Source organism: Molossus molossus, unplaced genomic scaffold, assembly GCF_014108415.1.
Source record: "Molossus molossus isolate mMolMol1 unplaced genomic scaffold, mMolMol1.p scaffold_m16_p_21, whole genome shotgun sequence".
NCBI lineage: Eukaryota > Metazoa > Chordata > Mammalia > Chiroptera > Molossidae > Molossus > Molossus molossus.
The window spans coordinates 10,408,817-10,428,201 of record NW_023425357.1 but is presented as its reverse complement, the minus strand read 5'-3'; the positions used below and the strand labels follow the sequence as shown (position 1 = coordinate 10,428,201).

General features: G+C 59.2%; 2 protein-coding genes across 7 annotated transcripts in view; one reads left to right on the top strand and one right to left on the bottom strand.

The window, feature by feature from the left end:
* The first annotated feature begins 404 nt into the window (after positions 1–404).
* DPF1 (double PHD fingers 1) lies at positions 405–13,254 on the top strand. Of its 5 annotated transcripts, none has more exons than XM_036274586.1 (12): positions 405–541; positions 6,087–6,242; positions 6,325–6,432; positions 7,732–7,859; positions 8,137–8,226; positions 8,601–8,679; positions 8,882–9,013; positions 9,930–9,980; positions 10,066–10,185; positions 11,206–11,318; positions 11,887–11,968; positions 12,114–13,254. In XM_036274586.1, exons 2-12 carry the CDS (start codon positions 6,218–6,220, stop codon positions 12,182–12,184), a joined length of 999 nt encoding a protein of 332 aa, XP_036130479.1. In that variant the 5' UTR covers positions 405–541; positions 6,087–6,217; the 3' UTR covers positions 12,185–13,254. The 5 variants fall into 5 exon arrangements, with proteins under 5 accessions (XP_036130479.1, XP_036130476.1, XP_036130477.1 ...); XM_036274583.1 differs by having other exon boundaries at positions 411–541; positions 6,082–6,242; XM_036274584.1 differs by lacking the exon at positions 405–541 and adding an exon at positions 4,661–4,768 and having other exon boundaries at positions 6,082–6,242.
* A 2,391-nt stretch (positions 13,255–15,645) lies between these two features.
* SIPA1L3 (signal induced proliferation associated 1 like 3) overlaps positions 15,646–19,385 on the bottom strand; it is a 225,288-nt gene continuing 221,548 nt past the window's right edge. For both annotated transcript variants that reach the window (XM_036274268.1, XM_036274267.1), the window contains 2 exons: positions 18,753–18,834; positions 15,646–17,585 (listed from right to left, as the gene is read on the bottom strand). In XM_036274268.1, coding sequence (XP_036130161.1) covers positions 17,442–17,585; positions 18,753–18,834 — 226 coding nt within the window. In that variant the 3' untranslated portion in view covers positions 15,646–17,441. The remainder of the gene's footprint in view (positions 17,586–18,752; positions 18,835–19,385) is intronic.

The following is a 19,385-nucleotide window of genomic DNA, read 5'->3' as shown; positions in this document are numbered from 1 at the left end:
TTGTTCACAGGTTGGCTTACACAGAAGAGACACCCAGACAAGCAGGCATAGACGAGAATCCACAGCAGAGCCTGCGGTCGTCCGCATACCCTGGGGAGGGCCAGAAACCGGGGACCACCTGCTCTCTCGCCCGCGGTGAGGACAGCCAGCCCCAGCTGGAGCACCCCAGGGAGGAGGGAAGGATGCTGTGGGGAGAGCCCAGCCCCACCCTGTATCCCCAGCGGCCAATGGGTGCGCGGTCCTCCCGACGCCCCCTGGGATGTGTAGTCCGGTCAGGGCACATTCGGGCGCCGCCACGCGCCCCTAGACTCCACGTCCCGTCGTGCGCCGGGAGGCGCGGGGATTGGTCGAGACCCGCCCCAGGCCCGCCCCGCTCCGCTCGCGCCGCAGCCCCAAGAATGAATGAAATCGTAGCGCGCTGGGCGGCAGAGCGGGCGGCGCAGGCCGGGCTGGGCCCGCGCGCGGCGGCAGCGGCGCCCCGGGCCGGAGGCGGCCCAGCCGAGCGGGCCATGGCCACCGCCATTCAGAACCCGCTCAAGTCGTGAGTGTCCCCGCCGTCCACGTCCCTCCATACTCCCCGCCCTTCCCCCGCCCTCGCTGGGGAGGGGGATGCAGTGCGCGGATGGTAGTTGAATGGGGGGTCCCCAGCTCACCTTCCATGCCCCCTGGGGGGCCCACCATCCCATGTCGCCCCCGGGGTGGGGGTTGGGAGCCCCTTCAGGGTCGCGGGGGCGCCCCTTCTTTGTCGCTGTCAGTGAAGGAATGTGGCGCGGGTTGGGGGGTGGCGGAGGCCCTTTCCCCACCCAGAGTGGGGGTAGGGGTTTCCCCTTCCTCCTCCTTCATTTCTCCTCCCCCGTGTCTCTGGGGGCGCCTGGCCTGCCCCGACATGGGGTCGGGAGTACGCACGCCTAATCCAGATCTCAGTTTCCAGAGTCTCCACCACCCTTTTCCCTTTCATCAAAGCACCTTTCTCTCTTTTTCCCTTTCTTTTTCGGCCCACGCGGCCGGAATGTGGGAGCTGAGATTTCGGAGGTTCCCGGTTAGATCCGTCTCCCTTTTTTACTTCTGGGTCTTCAGTACCTAGAAGCCCTGATGCCCCGGTCGGCTTAGATCGTGAGATTCCTCCCTCTCCTCGCCCATACACATCTAAGGCGGGCATTTCCCATCCTCTTGGGCACAGGATGCCTCCGGAGAGGGTTCTGGGAGCGCCCTCCTCTCCGAGAATCCCCTCCCTTTCTCCCTGTCCGCGTCCCTCCACCGCGCCTTAGCTCCCTCCAGGGCCCATGTCTGGGAACCAGGAGGTGTGGGTTCGCGCCTAGCAGCTTCCCATACCTCCCCTCTCCTTGCCATCCTCGATCTCTCCACCTCTCTCCCTCGTCGGGAACCTGGACTCCTAGGTCCCAGCGCTCCCCACCCCCTTTCCCAGGCGGTGACTGCGGGCTCCGAGTGACAGGCGCGCGGCCGCTCGCGTCCTCTCTCCCCTGCGGGCGAGCGCGCACTCCCCTCCCCCTCCTTCCGGGCCTAGGGGAGGAGACCGAGGGCGAGCGCCCGCGGCGCTGCACAAAGGGGCCGGGGTTACCTCCCTCAACCTTCCCCCAACCCTTTGCGCTCTCTGCGTAGACCTCGAGCGTCTTGTGCTGGGGGGTGAGGAGAGGGGAGGGGCCCAGGAGTGCCCCCACCCCAAGTGCTGTGCTGGGTGGCTGGACCTAAGGCCCCCAGGTGCTTCTGGTTTCTGGCGGGGAGAAGTTGGGAGAGGTGGTGGGCGGGGGCTCGTGGGCACGCGCCGACACGTGTGGCTTCGCGGTGAGCAAAAGAAGGCTGGGAGGGCGGGTGTGGGCTCGGTCAGTGCGAGAGGGTGTGTGATGGGGACTCCTTTCAGCTTCCTTCTCATTCTAAGTCGTACACACAGATAGACGTCTCCCCTGTGAGATACCCTCCAACTGGCTGGGACCGGGTTCCTGTGCCTTTGGATGATCTATAGGCAGACATCCAGGCCGCCTCACTCTGACCCTGCCCAGACCTGTAGGAGGGTATGTGGGGCAGCCCACTGCGGGGACCTGGAGGCCAGAGTCAGCACTGGGGTGGGAGAGCCAGCACCCTCTGGCTCTCACCTTCCAAGGGTTGTGCAGGGGTGAGGGGAGGGACTCCTGAAAGAATGAGCAAGTCAGATCTCCTTGGGAGTGGGAAGCTGGAGCATGCAGCCTCCAGTTCTGACTGCCTGCGTTCAAACCCCAGCTTGAGCCATTAGTTCCCCCCTCCCCCGGCCTCAGTGTTTCTATCTGTGGATTGGGAACCCACAGTTCTTATTACCTCAGGAAGCTGTTTGATCTTTAGTGCACATACAGAGCCTGGCCCTGACTAAATGTAGTGATTAGTAGTAGTATCAATATTGATTTCATTTGTGGTCCAGTTTTCCAAAGAGCACCCATGGGTGGGAATAGGAGGATTGTTTAGGCAGGAGGAAGAACTGGGAGTTTAAGTGTGGGAGAGGGGTCGGTGAAAGGGACAAGGAGTAAGAAAAGGGGGGAGGCCCCTCTCCGGTTGTTCCTGTGGGTCTGAAGGTGCTGGCAGACAAGGGCCTCCTGGAGGAGATGAGGTGTCTACATTAAGGCTCCAAATTGATCAAATCGAGTGGAGAGTTCTGGGATGGGGGAGGAGCAAAGCAGGGTTTCTGAGGCTAAAGGTGCAGGGAGTAAATGTCAGAGGGTGTGAGGGTGGTGGCAGGTTACAGAGGAAGGCGGCAAGGGCAGCTTCTGAGCTGAGTTGACAGGTTGGAGGCATATGGACATATGGACATATGGAATGGCCACCATAGGGCCAAGAGGCCAGAGTGAGTGTGGTGCTGCCAGCATCTCGGACTTACTCCCCTTGTCACACCTCTGGGCCAGATGTGAAGCAGAGACCCCTCCCTCAAGGCCTTACCTGGAGCAGATGGGGAGAGTTTGTGGAAGGGGTTTAAGACTAGAGGTGTGTGTGTAGAAGTGACCATGGGATGGGAGGCCTGCGAGGGTCTCTCTCACCAGGGGAGGTGAGGGCATCGAGTAACAAAAGAGGTGAAGGCTAGTAAGCCTTCTCTGTCTGCTGGAGAGCCCCCTGGTGGACAGGACGTTGACGGGTGTTTTCATCCATGGGCTGCTCAAACCTGACACAAAGTTTGGACTAGGAGGGCTGTGGGTGTGTGCATGGAGAGACTAAGTGTGTGTGATCAGGTGAGTCACTCTCTGGGGACCTCTTAGGATAGAGTCATTGTGGGTGACAGTGGGAGAGAGAAGGTGCTGATAAGGCCCACTTGGGGACACATAAGTCTGGGTGAGTGAATCCTTCCCTCAGTTGTACCTTCACACAGCCTCCAGGACTAGAGGGCATCTAACTTCACCTCCCTGTCCGCATTCGGAAAATGGGCGTAATAAATGAGGGTTATTGTGAGGAGCAAATGAATTAATCCCTGTAAAGCACTTAGAACTGTGTCGGGCACCTGGTGGGTGTTCAGTATATTTATTCATTCATTCGACAAATATTTATTGAGCATTTACTATGTGCCAGGCATTATTATTTCTAATAATAGTAATAATATTACCATTTTACATCTTAGTACATATCAAATCTTCTTTGTGGTATGAATGAATTTACTGAGCACATACTACCTGCCCGGTACCTTTTAAAACACTTTATTTAGCCCTGGTTTGGTTCAGCAGTTAGTGCATCAGTCCGCGGACCAGAGAGCCTCCGGTTCGGTTCCCGCTAAGGACACATACCTTGGTTGCAGTTTGTCCCCGGCCTTGGTTGGGGTCATGTGGATGGCAGCCACTCGATGTGTCTCTCTCACGTTGATGTTTCTCTCTCTCTCTCTCTCTTCCTCCTCTCCCTCAAGGTACATGCAAAAAATGTCCTCAGGTGAGGATAAATAAATAAATAAAACACTTTATTTAGTTACTCACTTAATGCTCACAACAATACAATGAGGCACCACCCTGATGAGGAAACTGAGGCCCAGAAAGAATAAATCATTGCCCAAGGTCACTTGGCCACGAGTGGCAGAGCCAGGATTTGAACCTAAGAGGTGTGGCTACAGCGCCTAACTAGCACTGCCACTGTCAGGCCCGCAAAGGGGTTGAGCAGGTTGGGCGGGGTCACTGTGAGAGTGACAGCCCCGGGTGGGACCGGACGGGCAGGGTTCTCTGGAGCGAGGGGGACTGGAGAGTGTGGGTGGGGAGGGGGCGGTATCGGTGAGCCTCCGTCTGCCTGCGGGCGGCAGTGTTGGTGGGACGTTTGCGTCGGCACCTGTACGGTGTCTCTGAGTCTCCTGGCACTGAAGTATGTGTGAGTGTAAATGTGTGTGAGTATGTGGGGTGTGGGAGTGGAGTGTGCATGAGTCTACGTGGGAGGCAGCGAGTGTACGTGTGAATTTGTGTGTAAACGGCCGTGTGTGTGTGCGAGTCCAGGTGTGCGTGAGTGTACGCCCGTGAGACCAGATGTGTGTTTGAGTGAGCATGTGTGAGTGGCTGCGTGCCGCCTGGGCCCCACCTCTGCACCTCCTTCCCCGCGGGGTCCCGCCAACACCCAGGCCTGGACTACGACTCCCAGCATGGCAGGGGTGGGCCCGCCCCGCTGCCCTGATTGGCTGTGGCCCCCGTGCTCCCGCCCCCCGGGAATGAATGGATGGGCGGCCTCCCCGCCCGCCCGAGCGCTAGGAGGACCGACCCGCGGGGACCTGCTGGGGGCAGGACCCGGGGAGCAAGATGGCCACGGTCATCCCCGGCCCCCTGAGGTGATGCGGCCGTGGGGGAGGGCGCGCGGGCGGGTCTGCGCGGGTGTGTGTGTGTGTGTGTGTGTGGACTGGGGGTGGGGCCGATGGGGTGTCTGGGGGGCTGTCACCGTGGGCCCGGCTGCGCGGGGGTGCGAGTGTGTGACTATGGGTCTCTGGCAAGAACGGGGTCCGACGCACTGCTCCTGGAAAAGCGGAGGGTGTGGGGAACTCGGAGTCCTCTTCGAGCCCTCTTGGGGCAGGGGTCATGTCCGGCCCTGCGACCCCCGGGTAGGGGAGAGGGCGAAATGGCCGTGGGGTGCAGGGACCTTGGTAAACTTGGGTGAAGCCCCCTCAACCTTTGTCTTGGGGTCTGGAGTGTGTGTCACTTGTTTGTGTTCTGTTTTTGGGGGGATATGTGTGTGGACATGTGTTTTGTTTATTTTATTCTACACTGGGTATCTTTGGATATTTAGGTCTTTGAGTGTGTAAATGTCCCTTGAAACTGTGTATCATTTGTGTTGTGTGTCTTTGGATATGTAGGTATGCATGTATCTATGTGTCCATTTTTGTGTGAATGTGGGTAGATATATCTATGTTCTATATGTATGTGTCTTTGTGTGTTTGAATATGTGGTATTTTAGATGTTGGTTTCTATATTGTATATCTTTGTGAATGTGTGTGTATCCTGGGTGATTCTGTATGATTTCTTTGTATAGTATGTGTGTGATTTGTGTTGTGTCTTTGGACCTGTGTGTAAGTGCATATGTGGGTAGTTTGCTTTAACATTCCTTCTTTCAACGGTTGTATATATGTGTGTATGTGTGGTGTGTCTGATCTGTTTGCTTGTTGTGTGTCCTTGTGTGGGTGATTTGTTTATGTTGTGTGTCTGGATAGGTGATGCATATTTGTGCACGGATATGTGTGTGATCTGTTTCTACACGGTGTGACTTGGGATATTTATTTTTCAGTAGATATGTGTATATGCACATATGTGAGATTTCTGTTTCCTCTTTGTGAGTCTTGGGATATGTCTCTCTTTGTGTGTGAATTGGTGTGACTGTGTGTGATTTGTTTGTGTTGTGTGTTTGGATAAGTGCACGTATGGACGGGGCCCTGTGTATTTTTTGTTTGTTTCTATATTGTGTATATCTACTCGTTGGCTAGAGGCCTGCTTGAGTCCCAGGCGGGGGGCTCCTGAGTCCAGGAGCGACAGGAGGGGAGAGGTGAGGTCGGAGGAGTCTGCTCACCCATTCCCGCCGGGCGGGCTTGGGGAGGGATGCTGGGCGACCTGGCGCGCCCGCCCTTGCTGACAGCCGCCCGCCCGCGCCCCGCAGCCTAGGCGAGGACTTCTACCGCGAGGCCATCGAGCACTGCCGCAGCTACAACGCGCGCCTGTGCGCCGAGCGCAGCCTGCGCCTGCCCTTCCTCGACTCGCAGACCGGCGTGGCCCAGAACAACTGCTACATCTGGATGGAAAAGACCCACCGCGGGCCGGGTACCCGCCCCGGGAGGGCGGGGGCGGGGTGGGGCGGGGCGGCGGCCTCGCCGCCGAGGTCTCACTGCCCATTTCACTCCAGGTTTGGCTCCAGGACAGATCTACACATACCCCGCCCGCTGTTGGAGAAAGAAACGGAGACTCAACATCCTGGAGGACCCCAGACTCCGGCCCTGCGAGTACAAGATCGGTGGGTGGGGCTGTTTGTACCTGGGCTGGCTCCCTGCAGTCCCCGGCGCGCTCAGTGTGTGGCATGCCAGTGTGTGTCCGAGCCTTCGCCTGGCCTCCCTCCTATCCTGTGTCCGAGTGGCTGGCTGGTCTCCGTGTGTGCCTGGGTGCAGTCCAGATCTCGTTTTCCCGGAGTGACTGAGCTCTGAGTGGTAGCTACCACCTGGGCGCAGGTGTGCCTGAGAGCAGAGTGGTACCTGCTGTGTGAGTCGAGGTGTATTCAGCCTTTGTGTATCTTCCCTTGTGAGCTGGGATGTGTTAGAGCGTCTGGCTCTGTCTTGCTGTGGGTGCCTGAGTATGTCTGGATGCGTCAGAGCGTCTGGTTGCAACTTTTGCCATTTGTAGTGGAGTGTAGCTAAGTGGAGTGGAGTGTATCTGCATCTCTCTCCAGGTGCTCCCAAGTGTATTAGGTTTATTTCTGTGTGTGTGTGTGTGGTATATCAGGGTGTCTGGTGTGGTATATCATCGTGTCCGGTTGCCTCTTTGGTTGAGCGCCCATGTGTTTGGAATGTGTGGGAGGCTCGCTCTCAGTATCTGGTGTATTAGGTATGTTTCTGCCCATGTGTGTTGGTCCACCAGAATGTCTGGCCTTATCACTTAAATGTGTCACTGGCTGTTTCTCTTCCCCATCCAAGTGTATCCAAGGGTCTGTGTGGGTCCAGGTGTATTAGGTGCAGGTGTCCACCTGGCTGTCTTCCCAGGTGTGTCTGACAGCCTCAGAGGGACTGTCTGTATTGTCCATGTGTTTCCGTCTGAGTGATTCTCCCTGGGTGTCTCTCTCTCCCATGTGTGTCCAGGCGTATGATAGGGTCTGGCTGTGTCTGGTGGTCTAACGGTCTCTTTCTGAGTGTCTGTGTGTATCCAAGGGTCTGCATGTGTCTCCCTCACGTGTCTGGGTGCACCTGAGTGTCTGGGTATATCTCTTCCTTTGTCTGGCTGTCTAAGATGATCTGTCTGTCTCTCTCCCGTGTATGCCCGTGCGTCCTTTTGACTGTGTATCTCTCTGTATTTGTCTAGGTGTGAGGGAGGGGCTGGCTGGGGTCTCCTCCATGTATCTAGTCTATCCAAGGGTCTGGCCATGTCTCCTGCTGAGTGTGTCCTGCAGAATCTGAGGGTCTGAGCTCCCTTCTCAGGGTGTGGTGCACCTTCGTTCTGCTGCTGGTTGAGAGTGGGAGAGCCCCCCTCTCCCTCCCTCAGTGAGCAGTTTGAGGAGCCCCAGGGACAACTTCCCCACTTCACCCACCCGTGGCCTTGTCCCCAGACTGTGAGGCACCCCTGAAGAAGGAGGGTGGCCTCCCCGAAGGGCCTGTCCTCGAGGCTCTCCTGTGTGCAGAGACAGGGGAGAAGAAGATTGAGCTGAAGGAGGAGGAGGCCATTATGGACTGCCAGGTAGGACCACCCCCGGGGCCTCTGCTCCCGGGGCCTCCGCTCCTGGGCCTCAGCTCCCCGCCCTTCCTCCTGCCCCCGCACATTACTTCCTGCTCTGAAGTGCCCCCCCCCCCCCCCGCTCCCAAGGGCCTCTGGCATCTTAGGTCTTCGTCCTCCACACCTCATCTCTTTAGAAGACCCCCAGAATTGTCCTGTCACCCCAATCTCCGGCTCTGCACAGAACCCCCAAAGCAGGCCAATGCTCTCCATTCTCTTAACTCTCCCTTCTCCTGCCCAGAAACAGCAGCTGCTGGAGTTTCCGCATGATCTCGAGGTGGAAGACTTGGAGGATGACATTCCCAGGAGGAAAAACAGGGCCAAAGGAAAGGTATCTCCCCGTCACCCCTCCCCTCGAAGCACACCCCATTTACTAAGCAGGCAAGGTGATCAGACCTGCCCCAGTTTGGCCTCATTTAACCCTCAGAACAGCTAGGGGGGTCTTATACCCATTTCACAGACGAGGAGGCGGAGGCTCCGCTATATTAAACCATCTGCAAACAGAGATCGTAAGGTGGGCTAGAACTATCTCCATATCTGAGGCCCAGATACAGAGGAAACGGAACCTCAGGGGCGGAACCTCAGGGGCGTTGAATGACCGAAAGCCCACTGTTAGGAAGCGGCGATTCAGTGTTCAGGCCCAGGAGATGAAAGCTCTTTCAGTTGCCTCCCTTTCTTGGCCCCTCACTCCGACTCTTCCCCCAGGCGTACGGCATCGGGGGTCTCCGGAAACGTCAGGACACCGCTTGCCTGGAGGACCGAGACAAGCCGTATGTCTGTGATAGTGAGTCCTGAAGAGAGGGAGAGAGAGAGAGAGAGAGTGGGGCCCAGTGACCTGTCCCTTCCTGGCCCCCCTCCTGTTCGGGACCCTGGCGGGAGGATGCTCAGGCCTCTGGCAGAGGGGGAGGTGTGATCCCAGAGCCCAGAATGGAGGTGCCATGGGCTGGGAGGCCTGACGGGCCCTCCCTGCTCGCTCCCCTCTCCAGTCTGTGGGAAACGGTATAAGAACCGGCCAGGGCTCAGCTACCACTACACCCACACCCACCTGGCTGAGGAGGAGGGGGAGGAGAACGCCGAGCGCCACGCCCTGCCCTTCCACCGGAAAAACAACCATAAACGTGAGCAGGCAGGCGGGCTGTGGGCTGTGAGGGGCCCTAGGAATGGGGGCTAGGAGCCTGGGAGGGAGGGGGCATGTTAGACATTTCTGGAAAATCTCCAGCTCAGTGGTCCCCTCCCCCCACAGACCATGGGGAAGCTGGCTCTGGGGTTGCCATGGCAACCAACCATCTCTCTCTCTCTCTCTCTCTCTCTCTCTCTCTCTCCCCCTCTCCCTCTCTCTCGGCCATAATATTTCTGGGTCTGATTTATTGTTTCAATTAGAGCTTGGGGAGGGGGGTGATAGATGACTCCCCTCTGTCCCTGCCTCCCTTTCTCCCTTCTCTGCTAAGCTTTGGCGGAAGCGCAGGGTCTGTGGCCTGGGAGCCCTTGGTGACCGCCCGTGCCAATCCCATGCCAACCTCGACAGCTGAGGGGTGGGGGAGGGCCTGAGGGAGGCTCTGTCAGTGCGGAAACCATCTTCACGCCCGTCCCTTGGTGGGAGAGGACAGTCTCTTTATCCTACCCCACTGCTCACCCAGGCATCTGTTTGGAATTTTCCTTCTGAACGTTTCACAGCAGATTGGCCAGTAGTATCGACCCGGTTCTTACCTAGTTGGGGCTCAGTTGGGGGTGGCTGCCTGATAGAAGTGGGCGTGTGGGGGAGGCAGGGGACTCTTCCTGAAGCTGTATTTGTCAAGTTTTTACCTGATAAAGAGGACAGGTCACTTGACAACAAAGAGATGGGGGGACCCTGATGAGAATTATTTGGGTTCCCCGAGTCTCTTTTTCTCTGGCCACAACTCAGGATAGCTACTCTCTCTCCCCACCTCCCCCAAGCCCAGACCGAGGGGTGCATCCCTGGGGCTGAGGCTGGGGGCAGGGTGGAGCCTTGCCTATGGTGAGAGTCCCTCTCTCTGTCCCCCCCAAACCCCCCAGAGTTTTACAAGGAATTGGCCTGGGTCCCTGATGCGCAGAGGAAACACACAGGTAGGGACGCCTCCCTCTGCCCTCCTTCAGCAGCCTCTCCCGGGGGCCCTGCCTGCCCACGCCAACCCCGCCTCCTGCCTTTCAGCCAAAAAGGGGCCTGACGGCACCGTCATCCCCAACGGCTACTGTGACTTCTGCCTGGGTGGCTCCAAGAAGACGGGGTGTCCCGAAGACCTCATCTCCTGTGCTGACTGTGGGCGATCAGGTGACGCCCCCGCTGAGGTTTCTGGGGCCCGGGGCGGAGAGGACTCCCGGAGTCCATATCCGGAGGATGGGGGGCAGAAGAGTGAGGACTTCGGGGGCACCAGAGCGTCCCATGGGCACTGAGGAGGAGAACCGGAGCTGGGGGGGCTGACGCCACTGCTGAGGATTGTGGGAAACTGAGTGGGGTCAGGGAGGCTGTGGGAATAACGGGATGTGGTTGTGTTGGCGTCGCAGGTAGTGACATGTGCTGAGCCTGGTGGGGAGTGGTGAACGCTGGTCGCCAAGGCACGTGGGTGGTGGGCTGTGATCGGGAGGAACGGCTGCCACGGCCGGGGCACTGTGGGTAGCGGGCGCTTGCCCTGGCGTCGTGGTTAATAGCTGTGGTTTCCCATGGTGGGCTTGTGGGGAACAGACGGTGGTTGCCTCAGCCAGTGGGTAATGAATTGTGGTTGTCATGGTATTATGGGCAGGGTAATATGATTGTCATGGCAATCGGGTGTAGTAGTCACGGCGCTGGAGTGGGGTGACAGGCGGATTGGCATTGCACAGTGTTGCCATTAACAGTTTCATTGCTGGGGTATCCTGTGATGGGCGGAGGTGCAGGGAACCCCGGGGCCCCTCCACCCGCTGTGAGCGGTGGTTGCCATGGCATTGTGTCTGGAGGACGTGACGGCCACGCTCTGTGGTTCCCTCCGCACAGTGGTTAGCAGAATGTGGCTGCCCAGAGTTGTGGGTGGTAGGAAGTGGTTGCCACAGCACTGTGGGTAATGGAATGCGGTTGCCATGGTGTTCTGGGGAGCCGAGTGTGGTTGCCATGGTGGTCGAGTAGGAGACTGGTGGCCCCCGTGGCTGCTGGCAGTAGGTTGCCCGGCCCCCTGGGCAGGGTGGGGTCAGGCTGCGGACCCCAGAAGCTCATCGGCCTCATGAGCCAGGGGTAAGGGCTGAAGCATTTCTTCCCTCGGCTCAGTAGTTACCAGGGGCACGATGACCCCTAACCGCACCCCTGCCCCTCGGCCCCCAGGACACCCCTCGTGTTTACAGTTCACGGTGAACATGACGGCGGCCGTGCGGACCTACCGCTGGCAGTGCATCGAGTGCAAGTCCTGCAGCCTGTGCGGCACCTCGGAGAACGATGTGAGTGCCCCGCCCGCCCGCCCGGCCGCGGCGGCCTCCCCACCTGGCACCTCTGCCTTTGCCCGTGGGCCCGCGCCTTCCCCTGAGCCCCCTCCCTGGTGACCACTAGTAACCTGTATTATTATCATTGTTAGTGGCCATTCATTGAGCCCGGCACTTAATACTCTTCATCTCTCTGACTCCTCCCAACCACCCTCCGAGGTAGGTGCTCGTGTTCCCACTTCACAGAGACGGGAAAGAACTTGCCCAAGGTCAGCCAGCTAGGGACGTGTACAGCTGGGCCCCGCACCCGTGTCACTGTTTCCGGAGCTGGTGGCGGCCCATCTCAGCGTTGTTTTAAGTGTTCCACAAAATCTGAGAAAGCCACCCGCACACTGACACGCTCAGGGCGTTTGCTCAGCCAAGCAGGGCTTGGCCAAGACTCCGTGGCGCGGAGGACTCGGGAGCCCTTTCTTGTGAAAGGGCCCACCTCCCCCAGCACCCCTGACTGGCCCCGGCCCCAGCCCCCCACCCTGGTTTCTGGTGCCCGTGCCCCCAGGGTGCCAGCTGGGCGGGTCTCACCCCCCAGGACCAGCTGCTGTTTTGTGATGACTGCGATCGGGGTTACCACATGTACTGCCTGAGCCCCCCCATGGCGGAGCCCCCGGAAGGTGAGAGAAGAGGTGGGCACCACGCTGGGGTGGGCGGGCTGCAAAGCGGTCTTCTTGTTGGTGAAGACCCTGCCCTCGGGGTGGGAGGGGTTGAGCAGCCTTCCCGGACCTGGGCCTAAGGCCCTGTCCTCTGGCCACCCCACAGGGAGCTGGAGTTGTCACCTCTGTCTTCGGCACCTGAAAGAGAAGGCGTCTGCCTACATCACCCTCACCTAGGCCTGGCTCTGGCTCACCGGGGCCTCTGGGGTGCTGCCTCCCACCGGCCTCTCGGGGCTCCTCTGCTCCCTCCTCATCCTTAACGCCCCCGTGGGAGGGGCGAGGGGAGCCCGAGAGGCCTGGGCCGCCCCCTCTGTGCAAGTGGAATGTTCACCCTGTGGGCTGGTGGCCCAGCAGGTCTCCTCTCCCCTCCTCCCTCCTTCCCCATCCTTTGGCAAATGGGCACCAGGGGCTCTGCTCCCCTCAAAGCCATACCCCGCCTCTGGGCGGGCACGAGGGGTGGTGGATGCCTGCCGGGGGCCTGGACCCAGCCTTTTTCTACAGAAAAAGTCAAAAAGTTAAAAAAAAAAAAGAAAGAAAAGAAAAAAGAAATTAATATATACAAAGAGTCCTATAAGGCCTGGCTGGGTGGAGGGGGCACCGCTGAGCAAGTCCACAGGGCACCAGTCTGCCAGCTTCCTGCCTGGCGGCCCCTCCCCCCAGCTGTGGAGCTGCAACTGCCCCACCTCCCCACCCCCAGGTGGGCACCATTCCCCCCTCTTGCCCAGGGCAGGTGGGTGTGGTGTCCACCCTCGTCCCTTCTTGGTGCCCAGCCCACCTCTTGGTGCCCACCGTGGATACTGCATGATGTGAACCATGGTTTTGAACTCTGTCCCTGCCCCCTCCGAGAGCCCCACCCCGCCTGCCAGGCCACAGGTGTTGTGGTGGGGCAGGTGGGCCCCTGCCCAGCGCCCGCTGGGATGAGAAGCACAGACTCTGCAAAGGACTAGTTTTTCCTCCTCCCCCAGCCCTGATCCGCCCCATCCCGGCCAGGCCGGGCTGCCCCCACCCTCCTCGCTGGCCATACTGGGGGTAGCGAGGGGCAGTGGTTGTTTCTCGTGGTTGTGTGTATTTGTTGTTCTGGTTAAAAAAAAAGGGAAACTGAGACTGCAAGTGGGTGAGGTTGTGGGTTTGGGGGGTCTCCCCCAATCCAGGCATGCCCCCCTGTACACGAGTCTCCTTTATTGCCTGCCTCTGCTGTGAATTAACTTGTTCTGTGTATTAAACTGGGCCTGACCCCTCTGCCACGACTACCTCCTTCTCCAGGCTGGTTTGGGGCGTCACCAAGAAGGGGAGCTGGGGCCTCGTTTGGGAAAGAAGCAATGGAGGTTAACAGCTGGAGCTGGCCCCTACCTCCATCTCCCCCCTGCACCCCGCCTTTCTCTGGCTTTGTCCCACCTCCTCCCGGTCTTGGCAGAAAGAAGAAGAGGGGGGATGGGGCGGAGGGGGCTCCAGCCCAGCCAGCTGTGGTTGCCCTGGCAACGGACTGCTGCAGCTGCAGCAGTGAGCAGAGAGGAGGGAGGCCGGGAACTGGGCTGGGGGAAGGGAAGGGATGAACAGATGAAGCTGGTCAGCCCCTCCTGGGCTGGGGCAGAGGGCAGGGTGCCCGGAGCAGCACATCCCAGTACCAGACGTCACCTGGGACTCCCTGTGAGGGGCCAAGACAGGGGCACAGGGATGTTAGGAGAGAGGCTGAGATGTGGGTGAGGTGGGGCGAGGGAATCAGGACACAGAGTGATCAGGAGAGACACAGATACGAGAGTCACACATTTCTAGAGAATCAGAAAAAAGAGCAGGAGAGGGAAGCGAACAATCTGGAGAGAGATGGATGAGAGCCGCAGGAGTTCCGGGGGAAGAGAAGAGAGATGGGGATCTAGTGGGAGAGGAAATAACAGTAATAGAAAATAGACACGTTAGGAAGTGGACAGGGTCTTGGAGGGAAGCAGAAGAGATTCGACGAGGGGGGCAGAGAACCAGGGCACGTCTGTTAGGAGAGAGAAAGAGCGGAGATGCATGTTGGGGGGAGACACTGTTAGGATCCAGGGACGGGCGGTCTCAGGACAAGGACACAGGGAGATAACCAGACTGCGAGGGAGGGAACACAGAATTAAGGGGACAATAGAACAATCTTGAGAGAGCTAAAGGTATGCAGGGATTCAGAAAGAGCCAGAGTGGGGTGGGAGGGAGACAGAGCACCTGTGGGGCAGGGGTGAGGGAAGGCAGGCAGTGGTCAGGAGAGCGAGGGCTGGCAGGTGGGTTGTGGGGTGTCGGGGTCAGTGTGTGTCAGATGCTGCCCCGTGGTTCCTGGTGGGAGGAGGGCAGCTCAGTCGGGGAGGGGGCCTCAAGGAGGGGCAGACACAGGGAGAGTGTCTGGAACGCTCTAGAATTTTTAGGAGACGTGCAAATAGCTGGTCCACCTCCTCTGGAAAAAGGATCTGTGCCCGTTTTGGAAAAAGTTTTTGTGTGTGTGGTGGCGAAGGGAGGGTCTGAGTCAGAAGCATGGGGTTTGAGCTCAGAGACGCAGGACTCAGTGACAGGTAAATGGGGGGTGGGCCCCGAGAGACCCTGCCAGCCCTGTCAGATCCACATCGAGGCCAGACCTTGGGATTTCACGTGGAAAATCAGTTTGACCAGGATCCCGGGGTCAAACTGCAAGGGTTCAGCTGCAGATCAGGGCTGGAGCTCAAGGCCCCGCCCCAGCCAGGAGGGTCCCCAGAGGAAGGCCTGGGCCAGGGTGGTCACAGGGGGCATGTCGGGATCGTTCCGCAACACCTCCGCCTCACTGTGCTCGCCACCCAAGCTCCAGCTGAATGCCTGGCAGAGGGAGGCAGAGCCTCCCGCTAGGGGGAGGGGTGCGGGTCCGCCAGCTCCAGTGCCTGGACGGGTGTGGCCCGGGTGAGGCCTCGCCAAGGAGGCGTGGGTGGGCCCTTAGTTCTGCGTCTTGCTGCAAAGGACAGATTTACCAAGCTGGAAATCTGGCTTTCTTTTTGTTCAATCTCCAGATTTTTTTTTTGTCGTCATTAATCCTCACCGGAGGATATTTTTTCCATTGATTTTTAGAGAGTGGAAGGGAGGAAGGGAGGGAGGAACATCGATGTGAGAGAGACGCATCTATTGGTTGCCTTCTGCATGCGCCCCGATTGGGCCCGGGAATCAAACCTGCAACCCAGGTACATGCCCTTGACCGCTGAGCCAACCCACAACCCTTCAGTGTGCAGGCCGATGCTCTAACCATTGAGCGACACTGGCCAGGGCCAATCTCCAGATTTTAAAAGTTGACTACTAATTCTAGAGCTCACACACCTGTGGGCGGGGCCTGGCCTTCAGGCGTCAGTATGTGACTTCTGAGGTAGCACCTCCCCCTTTTTAACTTAAGAGCTTTTACGTTCTGTGTGGTGAATTTCTGTCACTTGGGTTTTGAGGAGAAGTTTGCAGGGCTGGTGTTGCCTGGTCTTAGGGCGGCAGGTGTGGAGCGACAGTGACTGGGAAGAGGGGCCCTGGACCACCTCTCCTCGTGACTCTAGGCAGCTGCCCCGCTAGTGAACACACAAACCATTTCTATGAAACATTTATTTCCTTTGAAACCTCCAGAAACATGCCAGAAAATCCCAAGACAGGGATAGAAAAAAGACAATAAAGAATAAAAAATCCAAATGAAACAAATCATATAAAAAAAACAAAACCCGCCGCTTGCTATCTTTAGTCATCAGATAGAACACCAGCTTCAAATTAAATAGATTTGTTTCACAGAGATCCTTAAAAAATAACAGAAAACAAAACCAAAAATCATAATTTACACTTGTCAATGTACACGATTAGGTCCCCAAATGATTAGAATGATCTGAAGATGAGGTGACAACTTAAAGGGGGAGGCACGGGCTCCAAGCTGGGGTCTGAGGAAGGGGGTGGCCTTGGAGAACCCGTCCAAACAGGATCTGGAAACAGGGGCGACATCACAGTAGTTGGCCAGGTGAGGGCCCAGCAGGCCCGCCTGCAGCCGCGTCTCATACCGCGGCGGGCGAGGGGGCAGGTGTCAGGCTCGGTCACAGCACTGCGGTGCCAGGGGCCAGGGGCTGACTGCAGGGGACACGCCCGGTGTCCCTCCCTCCTGGGTAGGCCCCAGTGCCCCCTACCCTGAGGTTTCTGGCCCCAAAGAGAAGGCGGTGAGGTCTCCAAACAAGGACTGAGCCTCCCGGCTCTGGCTGCCAGGCCTGTGCCAACTCCCCTGGTCTGGCGCCTCCCAAGAAGGGAAGACCCGGGCCAGCCCCCCCGGACTGTGTCCCTCTAGTCCTCCTGCCGAGCACCAGCCCATGGGGGACATGCCTCGAGCCGCAGCGTGAGGTTGGGGGAATCCACAGATCGTGGCCATACAGACGTGCTCTGGCGCAACTCTACATGAAAAAATAAATATATATATATATATATCTTGTTTGTTTTCAAAGGAGGAAGAGAAACTGTTTCCTGGGTGAACAGCTTAGTACCGCACCGGCTCGCTGCCCGGCCAGCTGCCCCTTATTGCCTTTGGAGAGAGCAGCTCGTGGGGTTCGCGCAGCAAAGGCTCCCCAGGGCGCACAGTGAGGGTGCCCGTCTCCGCTGCTGCGGGGGCTGCAGGAGGGGCCGGGGGACTCGCAAGGAGAAAACAAAAGCAGAGAGATGAGGCTGTTTCTCCCCAGCCAGGAAGAGGACGTGGCGCGTGGTCAGGGCCGGGCTGGGGTAGCTCTGCCGCGGGGCCCAGTGGGCGGCAGCTTGTCGGAGGTGGAGGGGCGGGGGGTCTAGGGCCTCTGGTGGCCGAGGGGCTGATAGAAAAACTATATAAACAGTGTGCAAACAGTTTTCCTCTCAAAGCAGTTGCCTCTGGATACTGGAGTGTCCCCTCTCCGTCCCGGGACCCCCAGAAGTAACCGAAGCCCCAAGAAAGTGCTCCTGGCTGTTTTGGACACGTGGGGCTGGGCGGGACGACGTCCATGCTTCGCGAGAGCGCAGGGAGAGCCCTGGCCGGTCTCCACACAGGCCCTGACCTTCTGGGCGGGGCGAGGGGCCCTTGTCACCTGGTTTCTCATGCAGGGGCTGGGCCCCACACGCCCCAGCGCTTGCACGTGGTGAAGAGACTTGTTGGTGAGCTCCTGGAGCTGTGGGGTCTGGAGACTCACTCTGCCCTCCCGTGTCCTTCCCACAGCTTCGATGGCTTGGTCCTAGGAGAGGCTGGGTGGGTGGAGGACGGGCCCCTGGGGGCGGTGTGGGCTGGGCCCAGCCTGCAGGGTCTGGAGGCGAGCAGTTCAGAAGGAGGCCTGAGACCCACGAGCAGACCCCAGCCCTCAGGTCTCTGTGTCCAAGGGGAGTGCGGTGGGGCCCTGGCTGGTTATCTTGGTCACGCCCGAGCCAGGGGCTGAGCTAGGTGACAGGAGAGCGGGGAGGTGGCGGCGGCCGGCCCTGCAGCTCAGAGTTCCTTCTTCTCCCTGCAGAAGATCTCTGCGAACTTGCGCAGCTGCTCGCTGGCGGCCTGGGACTCCTCCTGCAGCCGCTGGTTGTTCTGCCGCAGACTGGCCACCTCCGACTGCAGCACCGCCTTGTCCTGCTTCTCCTGCGGGTGGGGTCGGGCGTCAGCGGAGGTCCGGGCCTGTGGCCCTGGCTCAGCTGTGACTGGGAGCGGGGCTGGAGGGCCCTGTCTGCTCAGCCGAGTGACCCTGGGCCAGTCCCTTCATCCCTCTCGGACCCAGCTGCCTCAACTCTAAAGGGGTGGCTGAGAGGTTCCCCGAGGGGATTTCACAACACAGCCTCACCTGGGGTGATGGCCTGACAAATGACACTAATTATCATCACCTCATTCCCCCCTTGGCCGCCCCAGGACGCGGGGAAACCCAGCCGCGCGCAGCGGGGGCAGGACGTGGGCACCGGGCTTCCAGGACCATGTCCACCCAGAGGCGCTGCCTTGCCCACGGTCACATGCAGTGCTGGTGGGATCTGGGCAGGGCCCTGTGACCCCGTGCTCGGACTCACACCACACACCGCCTTGTACCCAAGAGTACATAAAGCGACCCGTCAAGTCTCCTCCACCCTTATGTCTCCTCACTTTCCCCCTGGAGATGCAAACGATTCAGACTGCTGCCTTCCGAGGGTCCTCTGACCATGGATAGTAAACACTTTTTAAGTACGATGTTCTAGACAACAGTTCTGCAGCTTGCTTAGTGTGTCACTAAGTACTGGACGCACATGCATGGTAGCAAACACGGGCCTTCTGGGATCACTAGCCGGCTGCCTGTGGTTCCAGCAGCCCCGCCCGCTGGGAGCTGCGGGGTCAGCGTGTACACAATCCTATTCTTTTTTTAATCCTCATCCGAGGACATTTTTCCACTTTTTGTACAGACAGAGTGGGAGGGAGAGAGAGGAAGAGAGAGAGAAGGAAACATCGATGTGAAAGGGACACATCGAGTGGTCGCCACCCGCACGACCCACCAGGGCCGGGGACAAACTGCAACCGAGGTACATGCCCTTAGCGGGAACCGAACCCGGGTCTCTCCGGACCGCAGGCCGACGCTCTAACCGCTGAGCCAAACCAGCCAGGGCCACAATTCTATTCTTGATAGATACTGTCCAACTGCACCCCAAAAGGCGACACCACTCTGTTCTTCCTCCGTGTGTGTCTGCTCACCAGCCTTGGGCAGTGTCACTTCTACTCTGCATTTGAAGCTGGGTGGCCTCCCGGAGCCTCGGGGGCAGGAGGGGCAGGAGCCGCAGCTGAGCACCTTACCTTCTGGAGGTCCGTGTGCAGCTGCTTCAGCATCACCTCCAGCTGGTACACCTTGCCTGTCAGGTCCAGCGCTGGCTCCTCGCTGGAAAGACATGGGACGGGGTCAGGCCACCCTCACTCCTGAGGTTCTGGGGAGCCTCTGCCCTGCTGGTGCCCCGACGGGGCCTGGAGGAGACCGTGTGGGGGAAGCCAGACGCCAGCCCCCTTCTCGGCCCCGCTGCACCCAGCAAGGAAACGTGTGGACGTGGTGGGGTCGCGGGGGGAGCATGCCTGCCCTGAAGTGTGCCTCCTGAGGACGGGCCCTGTGTGCCGAGGGAGAAGCTCCGCCCCGCGTGTCCAGCTCGTGGAACACAGACAGAGCACCCGAGGCTGTCGGGGACAGGCCGAACGCTGAGACTGAGGGCCAGGCTGTCACAGGGCCCAGCTGCTCTGCCGTCCTCCGTCACTGCCCACTGGACAGGGGGAAACCCGGCTCAGGCAGGGACGCTGCCGAGGGCCTCAGCCTGCGCTCCTCCTCCGTGCCGACTGCCCGGCCCTGGGCCACAGGAGGGGTGGGCTGCGGCGGACGAAGGGAGGCCGGTGTGCCGGCCTAAGAAGGGGAAAGGATGTGGCCTCCCCATCCCCTCCCTCCCT